This window comes from Limanda limanda, chromosome 1 (genome assembly GCF_963576545.1).
Source record: "Limanda limanda chromosome 1, fLimLim1.1, whole genome shotgun sequence".
Lineage (NCBI taxonomy): Eukaryota > Metazoa > Chordata > Actinopteri > Pleuronectiformes > Pleuronectidae > Limanda > Limanda limanda.
Genome location: NC_083636.1, coordinates 34,532,377 through 34,554,429, shown reverse-complemented (window position 1 = coordinate 34,554,429; position 22,053 = coordinate 34,532,377). Strand labels below are relative to the sequence as shown.

General features: G+C 41.0%; 1 protein-coding gene across 1 annotated transcript in view; it reads left to right on the top strand.

The window, feature by feature from the left end:
• Window positions 1–20,612, top strand: part of LOC133010606 (WD repeat-containing protein 70) — a 36,150-nt gene extending 15,538 nt beyond the window's left edge. The window contains exons 11-18 of the mRNA XM_061078202.1: window positions 7,033–7,132; window positions 7,482–7,566; window positions 7,662–7,800; window positions 14,509–14,609; window positions 15,666–15,745; window positions 17,354–17,470; window positions 19,237–19,399; window positions 20,003–20,612. Of these exons, the coding sequence (XP_060934185.1) occupies window positions 7,033–7,132; window positions 7,482–7,566; window positions 7,662–7,800; window positions 14,509–14,609; window positions 15,666–15,745; window positions 17,354–17,470; window positions 19,237–19,399; window positions 20,003–20,090 (873 nt within the window). The 3' untranslated portion in view covers window positions 20,091–20,612. The remainder of the gene's footprint in view (window positions 1–7,032; window positions 7,133–7,481; window positions 7,567–7,661; window positions 7,801–14,508; window positions 14,610–15,665; window positions 15,746–17,353; window positions 17,471–19,236; window positions 19,400–20,002) is intronic.
• Window positions 20,613–22,053: the final 1,441 nt, after the last annotated feature.

The following is a 22,053-nucleotide window of genomic DNA, read 5'->3' as shown; positions in this document are numbered from 1 at the left end:
CACACACACACACACACACACACACACACACACACACACACACACACACACACACACACACACACACACACACACACACACACACACACACACACACACACACACACACACACACACACACACACACACACCAACCATCACAATGTGTAAACAGCCTGGTTGTAAACGTAGGATGTTGCTGTGGCCTTGGTTACAGAGTCATGGGATGCAGGTCATCTGGTCACAAGCCAGAGAGGTCAGGGGTCAACAAGTCACTAACACTGACCAGAATTCAAATACCTGGCTTATATTGTCCCTGTTACCACACTATCCAGGTACATGGCACTGAGCTTTGTTCAGAGTCTCTCTTGTTGTTTTGTAACTCTTAAAAAAACAGAATACAACCATGTCAGAGGCTCTGTTTACAGTAATATTTAGTGTTTTCACAATCTAAGTAACTTGTGATAGCATTCACTAACTTGGTATAGATCTTAACTACCAGACAAAGGATTTTTATCTGATGATGACACTAGAGAAGAAGATCAGAGAAAAAATGCATGTTGCAAATTTAATGGAAATCAGTCAGTATTTACTGAGACGTCTTACTTAAAATCACTGAAATGGTGGACAAACCCACTGAATCACTGTCCCTAGAGCTACATCACTAGCATGACACAGCCGATTATGTAACTGAATTATCTGACGTGTGATGATTGAGTTCAGTTGCACAAAAGTTGGTGGGAGGCCGATCACATTTTCCCTCTGCAGATTTTCCACCATTAGTAAATGAGGCATTTGAGTGATCAAAGTGTTTATTCCATTTTTCAAGGTTCACATTGTTGAGGTAATAGTTGATCTTGGCTCATTGGAAGCATTTTTCTCTCTCATTTGGCTGTTTTCACTTGAGTTATTTGACAAATCTTCTTTGTGGAAATAAATGACTTCCATTGCCCTCAGGAGAACGCATTTTGTCATGAAGATTTTCTAAGAACTTAACGTTACATCACTGATAGTTAGACTTTAACCAACGCTTGCCTGTCTACCCATGAGTCTGTCTTCTCGACCGCTGTCACAGTGACAGGGTAATGGCAGTAGAGGGATATCACTTGCATTTGTTTCTTGATGATCATCTTTTACAGATGAGGTTTGATAGTTTATTGCTCACCTGTTTTTTAACTCACAAGACGCACCTCTGCAACAGATGGAAAGAGGAGGACAAACAGCTGGATGAATGTGTTTCTGTTACAGAGCGTGTTTTGGGGACTTGCAGCACTCAAAAAAGATATATTGCAGGTGTCATTCCAGTGAGGTATTGTCTTACATTATGGCTCGCTCTTTTGTAAATATCGTTTAAAACTTACTCACCTGGGAGTCTTAACACACCATGGACCAACATTTTAAGATGAAAACTAAAATTACAAACACGTATCACATATTACTGTCTGAGACAATCTGGAATATATTGACAATTTGGTGTGAGTGTAGCTTAATGAAGTTCATCTGGCCTCAGTGCTTTGGCACATTTCTACCCTCATTCATTTGTTCCACTTCATATCTTTTCCTCTGTCCAGCACCATATGTGGATAAGGTTGAATGCTTCTGTTATTTCAGATTAGACTAGAGACAGTGACAATAAAGCTGCCGTTAGTGAGTTGGAACAGACAGAAAGAGGGGCTTATCCAGATTAGTCAAATGAGAAGTAGGCTACACGATAATTACTCCCAACAGTCAACTTTCAAATCACAGAACTCGAAATGCAGTTAGATTCGGGGGTGGTTGTTTTTTCCGCTGCAACTGTCTATACGCTTGAATAGACTCCCTTCTCCACTTACCCATCTTTCTACCCCATGGCTGATCGTAGAGGCAGACTCCAAGTGATTGGGTTGAAGCTCTCAAAATATATTACCCCTCCTTCTCCAAGCTAAATATTTACCCTGCGTCCCATAGCAGCTTACAATAGTCATGTCTCTTGCCTGACCACTGGAGCCTGTCTTGTCTGAATGGCTCAAGAATTTAGTCAGTGCCCTCTGCACTAATCAGCAACCTGTGCCGCTGACTCAAATTCAGCCACAACCCTAAAAAGGAGTTGACCTCTCTGTGGTTTTACCGCAAGCTCCCTCCCCGATTCAAACGAAGCCTATCTCCTGTTGTATTGCCGCTATTACTCACGGACAGAATATGCAGGCGGATCAATCACGATCAATCACGTACATGACCTTGATCTCGAGCTCAGCCTGAAGAGATGCTATTGAGGATGACACATCGTGCTCTTGAACCCTGACACCGGTTGATTGATCCTGCGATGGGAGTCAAGTACGGCTCTTTTAGTGGACTGCCACAGAGAGTGATTGCATGCTCCTTCTCTGACCAGAGGGGTCGGTGCCAGAATTACAAGACTGCATTTAAATGGTTGCCAGGTAATGTGCACTCCGCATTGTGCATTGATGGTGCAGGTCTCCGTTCCAAAACATTACCACAGAGATCTGAGGAATGCTATGATGTCACTGGTGGACTTAGATGTTTCCAGACTTCAAAGTGGGAACCCAGAAGCAGTGGTTTTTGATAAACTACACAGTGGGGGAGTGTTAGGACGAGAGGACATGTCAATCTTTTTCTTGTTTTCTCTATATGCTCTGTAATCGATACTTAGTCATGAGCAGAAACACAGATCCCCATGAAGTTTTATGTGTTTTCTGAAAACTTTATTTTTATCTTTTTTGATATTCTATGATTCTTCCTTTGAGTCCATTTTTTATGAATTCATTAATAATTCAGAATACTTTTTTCTCCACTCTAGCACTGCTTCTTGTTCCAGTCAAACATAAATTATTATCGCCTGCATAAACTGATCACCAGCACATCAGTTAGTCAACGGCCTAAAAGGATCTTTTAATGCGACTCTGCTCAGTATCACCGTTAACTCTGCGGGTCATAAAAGATGGGGCTGTGGGAGATTAAAACACACACAGAAGAAAAGTCCAATGAAAATGTTTAGGATTTGATAACCAGCTAGAGTACCTACACACCATGAATCTGTCTTTGTGGAAGCATTCAAAGAGCAATTAAACTGGTCCCCCATGCTATCTGAAGGCAGCTTGATCATAAACATTTACAACAGACCTCAGTCCAGCAGAAGATTATTCCTCCCATCATTCCTTTCCACATGTGGAGTCACTAAAGGACGAGGAAAAGATGCTTTTCATCAAGGTATTCTTCAGCTTTTAGCATCGTACTCATTCCTTTCCTGAACAAAGACCCGGAAACCACAACACTAGATAATCAAATCTCCTACACAGTGTGTAGCTTAGACATAGAGATATACAGTTCCTTTAATATAGCCCACTATTGAATTATCCGGACACTTAATCCAATGTGATCCTCTAACACAAGGCTTTACATCCCATCGCCACTTGTTGATTTCCATGAAAGATCAGAGCAGCTGCTGTGGACTGCGGTCTGGCCACTTGATTCTCAGAACGAAACAAAGGTCAGAGTGAGATGTTACGACTGACTTTACTGTGGGCATCACAAAGTCTTTCAGGTGTGCGGCTGTAAAACTATAGAAGTCGGAGACATGCAGTGCCGTGCAGTATTTATATTGCGATACTCTGTGTGGTCAGGAACAGTTGGCCCTGCGGTAGATTGCTGTCATAGTCTGCTGAGGATGAAACCCAATGCTGTGTTCTTTCAGCTATTTATCAACTCTTGCTGCTGAGTGTGTGTAGATGTGGATCAGGTGCAAGTGTGTGTCGGTTTGCAAATGCATGTATGTGTGTATATACAATTTTATATAAAGTGCTATACACGCACACCTGTTTAAAACATTCTGACACAATTATGACAATTTATCCAGAGACTCTTTGGCCGGAGTGAAGGGCACAGCTCACAGAGGATGTCACGAGGCGTGAGAGAAGTTTCAAACAGTGTACGAGAGTCTGGTTTCACAAACCGGCTGTGTAGATTATCACAGGAAGCAAACACCATGGCATCTGCCAGTGCCAGCCAACATCAGGATAGTAAGTAAACACTCATGCTTTCCCAACTGCAGTATATGATCTAGAAATAGCTGAAGTGGGTGTATGTTTGCAATACACAGCTAGAATTACCACAAGCTATCTAGTAAAAGCACTACTTTCGATGTGTATCGGCCCTCCCATTTATTTGGTATTTCTATTATAATTGTATGTTCTCATCAGTTTTTTTCTTTTCAATCATTTCCTCTGGGCCAGGGTAATGTCTACTCTTCACTGCGTTTGTCTGTGAGCAGGATATGTTCTTAAATATGTGTCTGTAAAACTACATTCACCTTCAGTACAAAAGAGCCAGATTGAACACAGTGTAGCGCAGCATAACAATAAAACAGGGGTTAAAACGTGGTATGTGTTATAAGCACATGGTCTCAATCTAACAAATAAAGACATCAGATGAAAAGAGAAACAATTAAGTAGAATGATTCATCAGGAGACAAAGTAGAGCTCATAACTTTTCTTACTAGATGACCTGAGGAAACCTGTGACTATGATTATAAAGAAGTTGTTTTAGAGAAACAAAGGCACTCGCCCTACAGGGATTTGCATTTTCTTACAAACTAGAAATTGGACTGTCCTCTCCGCTAGACCGACTTTTTGATTTGCTTCTGAGCTCCATGCAAAGCACAAAAGAAAAGATAATTACAAGATAATTGTTCATTACTTTAACCTTTTGGTCATAGTTCGTTGATCCAACCCAACCTACTTTTGCCCACCATATATTGATTATGTTTGTATAAGCTATAATTAAACAGCAGTGGCTGTAGTCACTTCGACTGCATGATTGGTGTCTTTGTTTTAGCACCATCATAGAAAGCCAGACTGTTCTCTAAGCTCAGCCTTTTACATTATACTTTAGCAGCTACTCATTTGGCCTGAGATAGCCTATACGGCCAAACTATTCCACAAGATTAGCAATGTTTGAAAAAATGAGATAATGTACCTTTTTACTTTAAATTGACTTTTTGACTTTCTTAACCAACTCAATTTTAGCGCAGCAAATAAAAGAACAGGTAGATAATCAGAGATAACAAATGAGGAAAATGGAATTGAGTCAAAGGTAGTATACGATTAAAATGCTGATGAAACGAAGCAGAAAATTATCCCCGCTGAGACTGTAAAGGCTTAGTGGCTAAGGCCTGAAAACCTCGAATCCACATTATCAAGGTAACGGTGTTATCTGTCTCGTCCAAGTTATTAACTCCCTTGCATTTACTTTTACTTTGGAAGTGAAGTATGGCCTCGTTTCCTTCTTGTATCATGACGACACATCACTCATTCACCTTACACGCCACTCTCCCCTGCTCTTTTTTATGCCAGCGTTTCTCTATTTTGCTCTATCTTATCTGTTCTCTGCACTCATGTGCTCACTTAAGATACCTTATCCTCCTTTCTTGGTCAAGTGTTGCTGCAATTCCCCTTTTCAGTGATTTATTTGCATTCCGTTGAGGATTAATGAAAGTGTAGCTGTATAAGCCAAGGTTATGTTTGTTTGAGTGTTAGCCAGCCTACTTTTCAGACTCTTGCTTCACCAGCGTCTAGTAATGATCGATCTCTGGCTCTACTCTGCTCAGGTAAAACTGCATGAGGCACTGGGGTGGAAATGTGGAAGGGAAGACATTGACAACAAGCCATTCAAATTGTGCTGAAACAATTGGCTGACATTTTTGACGGTTGATTAATCATTAAGTTAATTCATTGGGCAAAAATGTAAAGACGACAATATGTAAAAGGGGCCATTGTTCAGAAACTTGATTTCCAGTTTGGACTGATTTGGATGAATCAAAGAATTAAAAGGCTCATTGGCTCTGGAAAGATGTGAGGCATTTTATCAACTAACAGATTCATTGATTAATTGGAGAATGTATTTTCTGATATCCCTGAAATCCAGAGTAAAAAACTAATATAAAATTGTATCATTGCTTTTGACTTGTATGATGATTCTTATATAAACCTGTGGTTAGCTGGAGTAACATGAACTTAAACATCACTTTACTTATTTGTCGTCTCCTTCACCGCTGTTTATTGTTCACAAATTGCTTGTACTTTTACACAGCTTCTTTTTTTGCAATTTCTTTGTGTATGTGTAAGAAAATGATTGATGATCAGGAGCTGGATTATTACCTGCAGACTTGGCTCTCGCATATCGGTGCCACAGGAGGACTCCTCTTACATTTATGGCAGTGTGTATCAAAAACAGCTGTTTGGATGAGGAATGGAAATGCTGGTTTCTGCAGAGGATACCTGACTGCAGTAAACTTTTATACCATAGAAACTTAGGAATTTAGCACTGTAATTTTCATTGTCAGACATGTTTAGGGTACATTTGTCACAGATTAAATAAAAATCTGGGTCTAGTGAATTTAAATGTATTCTCATAAGTGGACTGTTGGGTGAAGAAATGCAACTAAGAGACATTCTCTTTAAAAATATAGAATCTTGTAGATAAAGCGAAGGGAAACTGTGTTGTTTTGAAGACGGAACGAAAAGGTCATTTAGTTACTGCAGTGACAGACTGAAATGTCTGCTACTGAAGCAAAACATTGGCAGTTTCATAGTATAATTAATCAGGAGATTGTAAACTATTTTTTAATATTAATTATGTGTAGTAAGAACAGCAGCGTGTTTATGGAAACTGCAGTAGAAGCCAGGACTGCACTAGTTAATCACTTTCATGTGTTATTAATGATCAATTTCATCAGGTTATTTTTTTTATGTCTCCGTAATGCTCTTCAGAGTTGCTTGTTATGAATATCAACAGCATATAAATAAACTTGAAACTGTATTTGCTCAAGCATGTCTATTTTTGGCACTTGCACAACTCTATAATTAGACATAAACAGGAGTGACCCCTGTACTAGACTTTCACTTCCATGCACATTAGGCAGGACCTGGATCTGAGGCTGCAGTTGTGTTACACATAAGTCCTGAACCATCAACCACCAACCTACACCAGACCCTGATGTACAAATATCACTACAAATCACAGTGTTCAATCCATTATTTTCTCTTTTTTCCCCCCTAGGTCCATACAAAGTTCCACTGTAAGCAAGCACACACTCCAGGATCAGACCCCTCCTGCCTCGCCTTTTCCTATGATGGCATGGTTCTGGCTTCACGTGGGGGTAAGACGATGCCTCACAGCAGCTTTCTGCTCAGGTCTAATGGTTTATCTAATGGCTGATCACCAAAGTGATGAATTTTAAGCAGAGAATGAGCTCATCTCCTTCCTGATTGTGCAAATAAACAAGGACAAATGCCATCAGATCATTTCTGAAGACATGCATAACTGAATTTCTTGCATAATCTAGGCAAGAGGTTTCTAACACAAAGATAAACAGAAATAACTCAGTTCTGTGTAGTAAGGAAAAGTAGGCACACAGATTTTAAAGAAATTAATCTTTAATAAAGTTACAAACTCATTAAGCAAAATCTCGCTGATCGCAATTCATCTGTTGTTTATATATTTTCTAGGTGATGACACTCTGAAGACGTGGGACATACGCAACTTCAGGAAGCCACTGAATGTAGCTACTGGATTACCCAACAACTTTACAATGTAAGACTCATGTCATTTTATTCACAATCTACCTGTTTATTGTTATAAGGGTGTGGATTATGAACTGATGTTGCGTGTGGGTTAATGTCTATTAGGACCGACTGCTGTTTCAGCCCAGATGACAAGCTTATTCTAACCGGGACGTCGGTGAAGAAGGACCAGGGCAGCGGGAAGCTGGTCTTCTTTGACCGAACCTCCTTCCAGAAAGTCTATGAAATAGAAGTCACCAACGCAGTAAGTCTTTCCTCGATCACCACAACCACAAATACCCTCATTACTAGAACTTTTTCAGATGGTTAATGTGATATGTTGTTTATACAGCAAAACAACCAAAAGGTCATACACAATGGAAAAGACACATAATGAATCCACATGTGCAAGTTATTTATTCTCAATGCATCTAGTTTAGGCTCAAACACAAACGCCTTGAGATATGTTATATGATTATATCTTTACAATACAACAGTTGTCTAACGTCTTATTTTGACAGCCGACTATTCTGATTAAACCTTCTATTTGATCCAATACAGACCTATACACTGGATTATTTACTTCACCTGATATTTAAACATGTGGAAGTAAATATATACAGTAAATAAGTAGAGTTGTGTACACCAGAGGTAGAAGGAGAGACATATCCAGAACTGTGCAGTCAGCAGCCTTTGTCATTTATATTTATATAATAATGTCTATAAAATTGATATCAGGTCAGTCAGAAAGTTAAGTTAGTTTTTCTTGTCTCTACAATTGAAATCAATATCAAACTTTACTCTGGCGCATACTATACTTATATTCCTTTCAATCAATATGTCCAAGAGGCAACTTCTGGCAACACAGAAAAATCTGAATTTTCTCAATATTATTCCAGGATGATAAATTAACAGCGGCACGATTTGGGGGAAAATGCAGAAGACTGTGACAGAGTTATTGACGGGAAGTGAAGGTATACAAGGAAACTTACTAAATGGTTTCACGCATATTTGAAGAAAGTGGAATAAAGTGACCTTTCCTTACAGAAAGTAAGTCCCACGAGGCTTTGGCAGGACGGTGTTTGCCGCTTTTACGTGTTTGGCCTTTTACTTATATTTGAAATTAAATTATCTACTCGCACAATAAGCATGTTCCATTCACTTCACATGTACAGACAGCGCTGCCACCCACTTTAGCATAATATGTTATTTAAACTATCCCTGCTTTCCCAGAAATCCATTTGGTAAGGGCAACCAGCCATAGGTGCTGAAAAGAAGTGCAGAGGTGCTCTCCTCAGACAGAGGAGGAGCTCCCTGCTCCTCCTCTCACTCCGTATTCAAGTTGGTTTCATCGGATTTAGCCTCTGTGTATCTGTAGTCATAACAGTGAGGTCCGACAGACTAATGTCTTCTTACTTGGTCTCTCTGACTCAGGCAGGACACTTTCACGTGGGCCGTTTGAGTGAACATGTTTGAGAGAGGGGAAAGAGACAAATGCAGGGATTGTGTGGGTGTGTATGTATCCTCCTGCTATGCCAGCCAGCTGCTGTTAGCTTGCAAACCTTGGCACAGCATCCACACAAAGTTCACACACCACTGCACAGTTGCACTAGCCGAGAGGAGGGGAGGGTGGGCTGTGTTTTGGTCGACCCAATTTATTCGAGTGAAAATGTAATTAAAAAATAACACAAATTTGCTTTTAGTTATTGTCACTTTTTTTAATCCAAATATGACCTGAATTCCCCTTCAGAGATCTTGGATTAAAACATTAGCAACTGGATTACACTAACTTTCATATATTAGTGTGTTTAAAATTTAATAAAAGGATTACTGTTAGATTCAAGCGAGTGTGAACTTTTAATTTTGTCCACAATTTTTAACTAGGGGAGCTTCATTCCCTTGTCAGTGCTGACACTTGAGGAAAAATGACACTACGCTGAAACTGAATTGACTGATATCTCTATTTCTGTTGTTACTCAGACTGAAAGTAGCATTTTCGACATCACTGCCATCTATCACTGCCAAATGTTTGAAAATAGTTTAGTGTGCTTTGCTGAGACAGCAACCCCTGTGTCGCACTAAGGTCTTAATCTTTTGTTTGTGCAAGTTAAACCACATAAAAACATGCCAGAGCTAAACTGTGTTTTCCAGATAAAGCACACTTGAATTTAAAGTGTTCAGTTCAACTTGTGTCACTCAACGACAGTGAGTTAACGTTTGCTCTCACTTTTACTGTGGTGAGGAAATTGCTATAGGGACCATCAAAGAGAGACCCCAGACACTTTGGGTCAGAGAGTCTATTTAGAACTTAACAACCAACCTCCTCTCATGCATCAATCCGTGGACGTTTGTCTTCTCTTTCACTTTAATGAAGAGGGTAAACATTTGGGAGGGATTTTTCCATTGGCCTTTCACTCGTTCCACCATCTGCCATTGTGATAAATTGTGAGAAAGCTTCAGCTCGGTGTAGCTGGAAGGAGGAAAAACCTCCTCCTGTCTGCTCAGCCGTTGTGCTTAAGAGAAATCCAGCCGATTTTCCACAAATTCCAAGCCAGTGTAACAAAATTCAGTGCATTCTAGAAACTAGTGAAAGCTGCCAGTCGTCTTGGCAACAGCCTATTTGTGTTAATTGTACTTGCCTATTAAAATTTATATGGTAATGATTTAAAGTACTTAAGTTACGCTTTTGCTCTTTTAAACTTCAACCAATTCAGTTTATGAAAATTACCCTTAAAGCCATTTGGTCCATGCAGTTTTTTGCAAGAATATAACAACTTTTATATAAATTCCTTATAGCCATTAAAGCTATAGCGTCAACATTTTCGTGTTGAGTGGCCACATGAACAGAGAAGGGGAATAGATCTATGTTATGTTGGAGCTTAATACTATCTGTGCTAGATCTTCTAAGTCGCAGTTTTCATAAGTTGTTGAAAGCTGTAATAAATGACTGCAATATCATAAAATTGCATAGAAATATTTGTTTATTTTTCTGTATTTTAAAATTAATGGAACATAGAAAATCAAAGTGTTTTAGGGAAGCATGGAAAAAAAAAAAGGGTGGTACCACATCCTGCAGACTGGACTATTTTCATTTCCTAGACTTTTGGATTGATGCCTTTAAAGATTTTGGATGTTTACTTTTCCATACAATGTATCCTAGATATTCCGTCTTTGATCCTACTTTTTATTATTCTAACAATCTGAGTTAAATGACCCATGTCAGAGTTTATCGATACACTTTCTCCATTTTCAAAACTAATTTTGATAGAGAATTTGTGTTTTTGCCGCAGATGAGTTGATATGGTTGACGTGCACTCAGTGAACCTGATGAATGTGCTATTTACTGTGTTTACATCAACCACCTGCCTCTCAGATGGCCCAAGAATTTAAGTGCAGTCTTTATAAAGTGTCGTACCAGGCAGTAGAGTGAGAGGAAGGGCCACCAATCATTTTCTAACTAAACAGTCTACATAACCCCGGACCTGGATGCTGGGCTGTGCATGGGAGCGCAGGCTGTTTTAGGCCCATTCAGTAAATACTTCAGACACTCTCAACCTTATCTTAGTCCATCAAAAAGGGCATGAACCAGGTGAGACCCTGCTGACTATCAGAGCACTGACTTTTCGGCTGGATTTCAAATGGAGACCCCACAGCATCACTGATGTGATTGGTATTGTTATTCTGTTTTACTCACGAGTCCAAAAAATCTATGCAATTAAAAGGTATTTTTAAATACACCAAAAACTGAATGACTTTTTGTACTAAAACATTTTTAAAATCAAATATGATGTTATGGTGATTTGTGTTGGTGAAAAGCTACTTTGCAACCTTCATAGCTGCTATTTGCCCATTCTACACCTGCTATCACGCTTGATCAACTATTTTTCTTGTACATCTTACCAAGTGAATCTCTGAAAAGGTAAACACCAGTTGTTCCACTAAGGTATTCATAGTAATTACAGACTTCCTGGACATGTTCCCACTCAGTGTGTCGCTGAAGTGCTAACAGTGGCATTTTCCTACCCTACTGCTTTCACTTGGCCTGTGTAACTGTGCCAGTCTGTCAGAAGCAGTGTACATTTGGATCCACTCACCAGAGACTAAACAAGGCACCCAGCTGTTGTGTCCCATTAGTGCTGCATAACTTTATTTCATAATCAGCATACATACTGGGTGAGTGGCTGTTGTCTTATTTATCCCCAATCAGCCTCTGGTATTTTTATCCGATGGCGTATAGGAGGCTGCTACTGAAGAACTGACTGATTAAAGTTTCCTTCTTCACGATGTGATGTAATTTTGTGGACGTGAAGCATAAACAGGGTTTCCCAGAGTATAAACATGCTGCTCTGAATATCTGGAAAGCAGTCTTACTATTGGACTGGACTGGGCTGTACTTGGATGTGAATATCTCAGTGGATCCAGCTGGGGGTGGGCCCCACTTAAATGGCCTGTTTGAGGCTGCTCTGCTCTTGCTGGTTTGCTTGTTCCACCGTTGACAGAATGATTTGTTTGGTCTGAACAGGCAGTTTTCTCAACTTAACTGGACTGCAGTTGCCTGGCTGTGTTGTCACTTTTATTTTGGTTTTGCTGCCTGATTTGGGGCCGTTCTGTGCCGTGTTGCTGAGCACCGGATGAATTCCTCCAGCTATGACAGCACCTGCAGAGTGTAACAGAATTCCTTACTGTCGTCTCTGCTTCACTTGCATGTGGGGCTGTCCGGGTTGCTAAAGCAACCATGACAGGCATATTCATAACCCATTACACATTTACCCTGAAGCACATCCACAAGCCCAAAACTGCAATTGGTCATGATACAAACATGTTAATGCATTTTTTGGAGCTTCCTGTGGGACAGAAAAACTGCAGGTTTCAAAGTTCAGACTAATTTGTTAAAGGCGACAAATTATGCTCATATTCAGGTTCATACCTATTCATTTTTTGTTATTATATTAAGAGGTTAAATTTAAATTCTGTAATGTTCAGAAAACACAACACTTTGCTCATACTGTAAATTGCTGCAGCTCCTCTTTCAGTCTCTGTTTGAAACGTTTGGTTTTAGCTCCTGTCTCTTTAAGATCTAATTCCAATCTGCTCTAATTGACCAGCTAGCTAGCTCTGTTCTGATTGGTCAACCACTTCCAGCCTATGCTCTTGCTTCACCTGACTTTGTGAAGGGCCTTATCAGACAAACCACTTGACACGCATTATGTAAGGCATCATGATGTCATGTGAAATCCAGATTCCTCTGAAATATGCACCAAACAACTGACAAAATGTTTCTGGAGGAATGTTTTCTGTGGAGGAGAGGAGCTCCCTTTACCTAAGGCTTTTAACTCTGCAGAACTTTGAAAAAAATGCACAAGAAAGAGCATCATCATTCTCCTTTAATCAACTGGAGGTCATGCTGCAATGATACAGTGCAACATCCACAGTGCAAATTTATTTAAATTTGTGGTTATTAAGTACTTTATTTGAATCATTTATATGTTATCTTCTATCTGCTTATAAATAAATTCCACATATGAGGCGGATGTTAAGCACTTCTAGCTCTTTCTATCAATTACAGCTGGCTCATGATCTGGCTGAGCAGATTAACCCTGTTCTGTCCCACGAGCCACACACTACTACTGAGCTGCTGCTGGCCTTATAGTGATGAAATACACTCGTAATGTTACTGGAGCCAATTGTGCTGATATTGAATTCAAGTAATTCACAGACAAAGTTATTTAATTGATCTGCATCCTGGCGTGAAAATACAGAGCAAAATTATGTAAAGTAATTTTATTTATGTAATGCTTTTCTTGGATCTTATACTTTATATGATCACTCATAGTTGTAAAACACAAACTAGCCATACTTTGATTTTCTCTTACGTATATGTATGAGTACTTGTCTGTCTACATGCATATCCGTGTGCGTGTGTGTGTGTGTGTGTGAAATTGAGACTCCTTCCTCTGGTATCATGGTGGGAAGCTGAACAGCTGGGCGATAAGCAGCTTTCACCATCACAGAATCTGGATGTCCCAGTCATCGTCCTACCCCCACCCTCGACCCTGCGCTCCTGTCCTAGACCCCCGCCCCCCGGACATTTCTCTCTGTTCCGCATAAAGACGCAGAAAACACTCAACCACTCCTCAAAAAATTCTCTCCAACATATACACACACCACATATTCAGTGGGGGTCCAAAGTAAGACCATGTTCTCATTCTCATGAAAGAGAGAAGAAAAAGGGTCTCAGACTTTTGAGCCGACTGAATATAGATGTGTGTTAATGATGACACTGTTGAAGATGAGTAGTGACAGAAGGTTGTGATACTTCAGTAATGTGTGCAAAGAAAGACGGGGCGACAGCAGGCGGACAAGCTCTTTACTATAAACTTCTAAATCACAGACTGAGCAGAGACTTTATCTCTGTCCAACAACTGTGGTTGTATTTCTCTCTCTGCCCCTCTCTCTCTCTCTCTCTCTCTCTCTCTCTCTCTCTCTCTCTCTCTCTCTCTCTCTCTCTCTCTCTCTCTCTCTCTCTCTCTCTCTCTCTCTCTCTCTCTCTCTCTCTCTCTCTCTCTCTCTCTCTCTCTCTCTCTCTCTCTCTCTCTCACACACACACACACCTCTGGATAAATGTGGTCACATTTGCCTGCTGGCACTGGGCCATCTGTCACACACAGACTGAGGGATCCAGCCCTCATCCCAACAACCAAATATAGTCAACTAGAGCAGCAGAGTACGCTCAGACTGATCCCGGCTGTACCACAGCCAACCCAGGTCACACACTCACAATACTTACAGGACAATAAAACACGCTGGCTACCTTTTTGTTGGCGAGAAGCAGAAATACCCTCGTTAGTCCGACCCACAGTAGAGAAAGTTGCTCTCTACCTGATGTGAGCTGCTATTCCAAAGCATGACGTTCTTCAGTTATTGTGCAGTAACTGTATTTTGACGTTTCTGTCTTTCTCTGTGTGTGTTCCAGAGTGCCGTCCGCTGCCTGTGGCATCCAAAACTGAACCAGATAATGGTGGGAACTGCGAATGGACTGGCCAAGGTCTACTACGATCCTTTCAAAAGCCACAGGTATGTGCTATTTAGACCTTCAGGGGAATGTTTAGTGTAATGTTCTTTATACTGATCACCAAAACCACCAACTGTCTCTTGGAATCTCTTCTTACCACCCAAACAATGAATGTATTCTACTGAGCATGACGTCTCTGTAGCCTTAGCTGTGCTATAGAACTCTATAGAGGAATTATCTACACAGGAAGTGTTGCAGAGACCGGACATCTGCCCAACTGCCCCACTTACTCGCATTCAAAATGCTGTTGTGAAGTTGGCAGAGAAAAAAATATTTGACCCAAATGTTTCAAGATATTTCTCAAGTTCAACATCTGCTTCTGTTTGTCAAACTAAATACCAGGACTGGATCCTTCACTGCTCTTCCCAATCACTTACATGTCACTCAGTGCATCACTATGCATCACTCTATTACTTGTTTTTCATGCTTTTTGAAAACAATTGAGTTAATGCGCCTTGATTGTACAAATAATATTAGGCTGAGTATGCCTACACCTCTAATGAATTTAAATTAGTATAATTATTTATAAAAAAAAATTGTTTTAGTCCTGTGTCACACATCCTTGTTAGTTTGTATAATATTTAGTGAAGTTAATCCTTTTGAATGTATACAATAGTATACTTAATAGAATTAATTTCAAATTCTGGGAAGAATTCAGGTTACATTGAAAATCTATTTATCCAGTCAAGGTTAGTTGTATTCTTACCAGTAATTTAATGCCTCTTTTCTTTTTTCTTCTTTCTTCCTCTAAAGCACTGATATTATCAGTGTTAACTTCTATTAAATTACTCCAAGTCCTCACAATTTTTTATATTTTATGTAATATTTTATCATGTCTTTATAGATCTCATGTTTATGAATATTTAGTTTGTAATGATGTCGATCCTGTATCGTTTCTGTCTCGTCTTTGTCATGGAAAAAAGGTTGTTGAAGAACATATTTAGTTGTAGTTTAGTTGTTTAGTTGTTTAGTTGGCTTAGTTGGCTTACCCCTAATGTCTTGTATTATATGTGACACCTTCAAACAGCATCTTTTGTAACCAACTGGCTCTTTTCTAGAGGGGCGAAGCTTTGTGTGGTGAAGAGCCAGCGGAAAGAGAAGCACACCGAGGTCCTAACACAAGATTACATCATCACACGTAAGTTCTTGGTTGTCTGCACTTGTACACACACACACACACACACACACACACACACACTTTTATACGTACAATACCTTCCAAGAATACCAGTCTGCCACTTAATGAACTTTGATCCTAATTCTCTGCTGTCTTGTCTTTTCGTGCATGGCATGGCATTTTACACATCGCCCTTTAATCAGTAAACAATGTGAAGTGTCTTTCTCAAAGCCCTGCAGCAACTAGGTTCACTTTATGCCACTACCCCACAGTGCTCTCCACATGCCAGCCGTCTTGCAAGTCCATGACACGACCAGCAGAGCATATTCTAAAGTTTGGAGAAACACGCTACCTCTTTGTGTCTTCACTCTCTTTTTCACACACAAACATGCAAACACACTACCTCACACTGGGGGCTTTGTGAGGAGAGTGTTCAGGGCTTTCACAGGCACATTAGCTGATGGAGTGGAGTGTGGATGAGCGGATCGACTGTGCCACGCAACGGCCATGAGGTCCATGTGGTCTGCACACACGGCAGATCACGCTACGGGCAGCCACCTCTCCCACCTCTGCTGCGTGATCTCCTGCTAGTCCACACACACGTACACACACACTACATCCCAATCCGTCATCCTGTCATATTACCAACACACGAGGCCATCACCTCCTCTGTGCGTGCCTCATAGTGCTTTGTCCCCACACTGAAGTCATGAACCTACAGGAACCGGACAACTGCCAACACGTCGTCCCTGATTGGCTGCTCAGACCCAATTCAGACAAACACATCATGTGATTTCATCGCCATGCCGACAGGGTGTGAAGAAGGCAGACATTTTGACTGACACAAGCAGTGAGTGACGCACTTGATGCCCTGGCACTGGAAAATTAGAGGGGACAGGAAAAAAGTGATGGCCCATTGAGAAAAGCGAGGGAATCTGTTAACAGTAACCTTTTTGCTTAATGTAGCGTGGAGGAGAAGAATTAACACTGAACAGCGACAGGGCTCCTGAATGGAAAATCACTTTATCTAGACCTTTAAAAAAAAAAAAAGTGTCTCTTTGTAACCCCCGAGGATAAGAGCTGAGCGCACACTCGCTTTACACAAACGCGAACGGCCGAGCACACACACTCACTCTCACACACCTTTTTGAGGGCAGTCATTCACACTTACTCATGCACGCGTTCACTCGCACACTCGTGGGTTTAAGTGCTGTGGGCCTTTATTGCGATAGTGTCCACAAACGTGTGAAGAGTAATTGTCTGAATCTAAACATGCGGGACATAATGAACATGTTGGTGTGCACTATGGCAGAAAGAGTACACAAATGGAGAGACACTGCCAGAGATCAGCAGGTGTGTGTGTGTGTGTGTGTATTTCGGTGCAAACCCAAGCACATCTTTCGTGAGGTGTAGTAGTAGGTGAGTTTGGGCCGGTGAGTCTCGGCGCCGTCTGAAAACACACGCAGCTTTGCATTTCTGTCATCGTCCGGGGGTTTGCTTACGTGGGCTGCAATCACTGAACATATTTTCGGACGCCCTGCCCGCTTATTTGCGCGGCTGTGTTATTTGATCTTGCAGTTTAGTAACCTAAGCAACTTGATTATCCGTGTTTACTTTGTGCTTCTCTAGCTCATGCGTTACCCATGTTCAGAGAGGCCCGACAGCGGAGTACACGGAAACAGCTGGAGAAGGACAGACTTGACCCCAAGAAGTCCAACAAGCCCGAGCCTCCAGTGTCGGGACCAGGTAACTTATTTTGTTATATTTTTGTTTGTTTTTACTTTGCTTTTATTGGCGCAGAACATTTAAAACAATATAATGGAAAGGAAAATATAAAGGATATCGTATCTATGTCCCTAGTCGACAAGGCATGTAATGTGCGAAAACAAAATACTGTCATTTAAACATGAATAAAGTAAAAGGGTATGGCTTTGCTTCTGTAACTGTTCTTTAAAACATATTCTAAGTCGTGTTCATTGGCAGATGTAGGCATGATTCTGTTGGAGGCAAATGTACAAATCCACACTTGTTGATGTGTTCAGCATGATGCAACCCAGCTGAAGTGGAGAGCGTTCACAGCTCTGCTCCCACTTGGCCCCTCTAAGATTCATTGTGGCCTGCTGTTGCCTCATATTTCTTAACTGCTGGGACATAATGATGCATTGTCAACTTTCTCTGGAACCCGTTCTCAGTGTGTTTGTATTTTTACCCCAATACACAAGTCCACAAATACCATCCCCATGCATATTCATGTTTCAAATCAAGCCTCATTCCAATAGGCAAAAGTGCCAGACAGCGTTCCTTGATTTATTGTTTTCCAGCTGGCTCATATCTTTTCACTTTCGCTGTTTCTTTTCCCACTTAGTCCCTCAGTACTATGTTCTTACAACAGTCCCAGGGTTCCACAGTGCAATAAAGTGCACGTTTTTGTTTCTCCGATTGAACAACGCTGTTTAAACTGTCTCCTTGGGCAAATAAAATGTTCAGCAGGTCCCTGTCATGAAAATGGGTTTGACCGCTTGATGGCATGCCAATGGTCTTTAGATGACAGGCTGTATTTATATTGTTTATCCTCGGTGTGAATTAACTCGCATAAGTGCAAGGTAATGCTCGGTGGTTGGCAGAATGCTTACAAGCACTGGAGAGAGGTGCCTCTTGATCCCCACACAACCCCACGGCCCCAGTACAGCCGGAAATCCCTGCGTGTTAGAGTATGTGAATGTACAGTATTGATATGTGCATGTGTGCGTGTCCCTGTCCCAGCCTTGACCTTTTTAAGACGACCATAATAATGTCCTCTCTGGAAAGCACGACATTTTTTACCCCCTGAGGCTCCATTAGCTGTAGTAAAGTTCAGCCAGCAGCAGAGACGCACTCCAGCTTCAGCAGAGCTCACTGCAGCTCTTTGTGAAACAAGAATGGAACAAATGCAGAAAATCAACCCAAAGTCATAAAAAGCTCAAAATGTGATAAACCGCTCATAATTACAAAACTGTTTATAACCTTTCGTGCACATCTTATTCTGGTGTGAAGTATTTGTGTCTTTTATATGAAAAATATAAACCGGTGTGTAATGACCTGAAATAAAATACACCAGCAGGCTTCAGATCTGTATTTACAAACACTATTAATGCATTTATTGTTATCTGTCCATGTGATTACACAGTTGAATGAATCCGATGCTAAATCATAGAGATTATGGTAGATTAACACGTGATGACGTCATCTGGTAGCAACGACCGGCCAATAGCAGGCTGCCATGTCAGTCCTCACTTCTATAGTAAATGTCAGGTCTTTGGGTGAATTCAATTTTTACTTTATTACATCATTACCTCAATTTCTGTCTGCCAATGTGGTCGTAACTATAGGGGGCGCCAAAGTTGGAAATTTTAAATTTAGTTTTTCAAAATAAAAAATTATTGAGCAAACCAACAAATTCTGTTATCCAACCTTCACAAGTTGTGTTCCTTTTCCATATACGTGTCTAACTCGGTGATCCTGTGTGGTGACAGGTCGCGGAGGCAGAGTCGCAGCTCACGGTGGAACGCTGTCGTCGTTCATCGTGAAGAACATCGCTCTAGACAAAACGGACGACAGTGACCCCCGAGCTGCCATCCTACGTCACGCCAAGGAAGCTTCAGAGAACCCGTACTGGGTCGCTCCGGCGTACACACAGTGAGAACAACTTTGTAAACCTTCACACCCCAAACATCAACCTCATTGTGTCTCAGTCACTCGTCTTCTCTTGTTTCCTCATTAGCAGTCTGTGTAAGCTGAATACTCTGAGTTCTTCTCGGGGCATTGTGATAGTTCTTGGGTTTCTTCCTACTGGTGTGACACATGAATGTTTAAAGAGCTGGACAGTTTTACAGCTTCACTCTTCAGTAATGGGCAGCTTCAGATCCCTATCGCACTCAGACAGCGACAGTATGAAAGTGTGGAACAAAGCTGCGAGCCAAGTCAAACAGATTCACGTACAGTGCTGCAGGGAAACGGTCTTTTGGTAAATACTAGTAATGCAGACATCAGGGGACGTACACCACTAGAAACTTGTTCTTTCACAGGCATTTAGGTGAATAGTCTCAAGTTGATTCTTCCGAGGAGCAGCACAGTGAAAAGCAGGTCTCTACTGGCTCTGAGTTACTGTCCAGTCCACTGCTTCATGTCACATCTCAAGCCCAAACTTTCTTCAGCCTCAGTTGGCCTGAAGAGAATAAATCAATGTTTTCTTTAATCTTCACTTCACTGCTTTGCCCTTGTGTTTGTGAATCCCTTCAGGACCCAGCCCGAGCCTTTGTTTGCAGAGGAATCGGAGGAGGATGAGGAAGCTGAGAAGGAGCCAGAGTGGAAGAAACGCAAGATCTGAGAGGTTTCGACTGCACTTCATTTTATATCGGATAGTTAACAGGGTGAGCTTGTGGTTTGGTTTACTGCACCTCAGCCACAAGGTTTCAGGATCAATCCTATAAAAATGAGTTACTGTCAGAAACTGTGCATATGAGCATCAGTTAAATGACTAAATAGTAGAGCTCCTGTCCTCCCTCCTGGTATTTGATTTTAACTGTGTTTGTTTGCTTCTGTTTTGAGCGTCAGCACATTAATGTGCAGGCATCCGAACTTGGCAAGTGTCATATAATCTTAAACAGGTTTATTTTCCTTTCATTTAAATTCATTAGCTTTTGGAAGAAATTGGGTTTTTGTGTCTGTTTTGATTGTACAGACTGTATTTTCTATTGTTTCTATTGTCCTCACACGTCTCCAGAGTTGGCTAGTGCCTCTTAAACCAGCTCCAGATTTTGTGGTCTGGTTCTGTTCATGAACTATGTAGAACAGTCTGCCACATACGTTTGCAAAATGTAAAGAAATACAAATAAATCAGCCCGTTTTACTTTGGAGTATTTTTTTTAAGGTTAACTGTTTTGTTGAAGGTGATACACAGAAGTTCATCCAGGTATCTGATAGTTTGGGTTTTTCTACACACTGTATTCCACCTCGATATAAAGAAACAATTATTCTCTTGTTTAACAGTGATACATTTTATCCAGAGTGAAATCTGAAACGGAGTCTAGTTGCTTTGTGCCTAAGTTTTTAACATTAAAAGTAGGTGTGGCCACAACTATACATTATGTGTTTGTTGCATTATTGTTACAAAAACATAATGATGTGGAACTTCTCTTTCTGTTCAAATGCCTCGAATGACCTGTACAGTGTCAATATGTGTCTTAACTGAGGGAGGACACCGCCCGCAACGTGCAGACCTAATGAAACCCACGTTTGAGTTCTTTACACATCTCTCTGGAATGAAACCTCTGCCCACAACGTGCCAGTGTTTTAAACACAGCATGAATCACATTGTTCATGTGATGGTTGAATATTTCCTGACGTGAAGACAGAAGCTCCCTGAGACATCTGATGGTACCTTTTAAATGTTAAGACGTGGAGTCTCAACACTCTGTCATTGAGCTGGTGTTTGGAGGTTGCGACTCACAATAGGAGAAACTGAAGAATGATCCCGTGTCATTCCCCCGGCCGACCGGAATTACAAGCAGACGACCCGATGTCTCAGTCTCCTGGCAAACGTCCGCTGGCCATAAAATCTTGATGAGGCAAAGAAATACCAGGACAAGAAATATGGGAGTGAGTGTAGTGAAAGTAGAAAGAGGGAGACTGGTCTTAATGAGGGAGAAGGTCCTCTCCACCATGTGATCGCCCAGTTGGCATCAGGAGAGCTTGACCTCCACTGACTCTTTAAAGATGCAGCTCAGACTTATTAAAGGCAGGGAAGCAAGTTACAGATTATGTTGCAAAGCTGTATTTTGTGTGCTTTTACTTTTAGCAGAATTTTAAAACAATTTCGCTTCAGTATATTTCTAACTTAAATATTAAACTTAATTTTATTTAAATAATATTTCGTTAGAGTAAAAACAAGCACCACACGATGACGTTATGATTAAACGTTGGAGAACACAACACTGCGACACGCTCTTGATTTGATGCACCGCGCAGCGACCACACACACACCTGCCATGTTGCGTAACACACAGGTGCATGCTGGGACTGACAAAACGCTGAGACCCTCACACTGTGTCCTTCAGCTGGAAGTAGTGGAGACTTGACGTTCAGACGAGTGTTAGCAACTAATGACCTCAACTCACTGTACAGAGGAGAGCGTCATTAACTTGTGCGTTGCTTAGCGACGTAGTGTTCTGCCTTATACATAAAGGTATGTGGACACACTGTGCTGTCCATGGACTCTCACTTAAATATATGATATGCACAGGCTGCAAAGTGCATGACTTGAATTTATTGGTTGCATTTGCTGCAGTTCT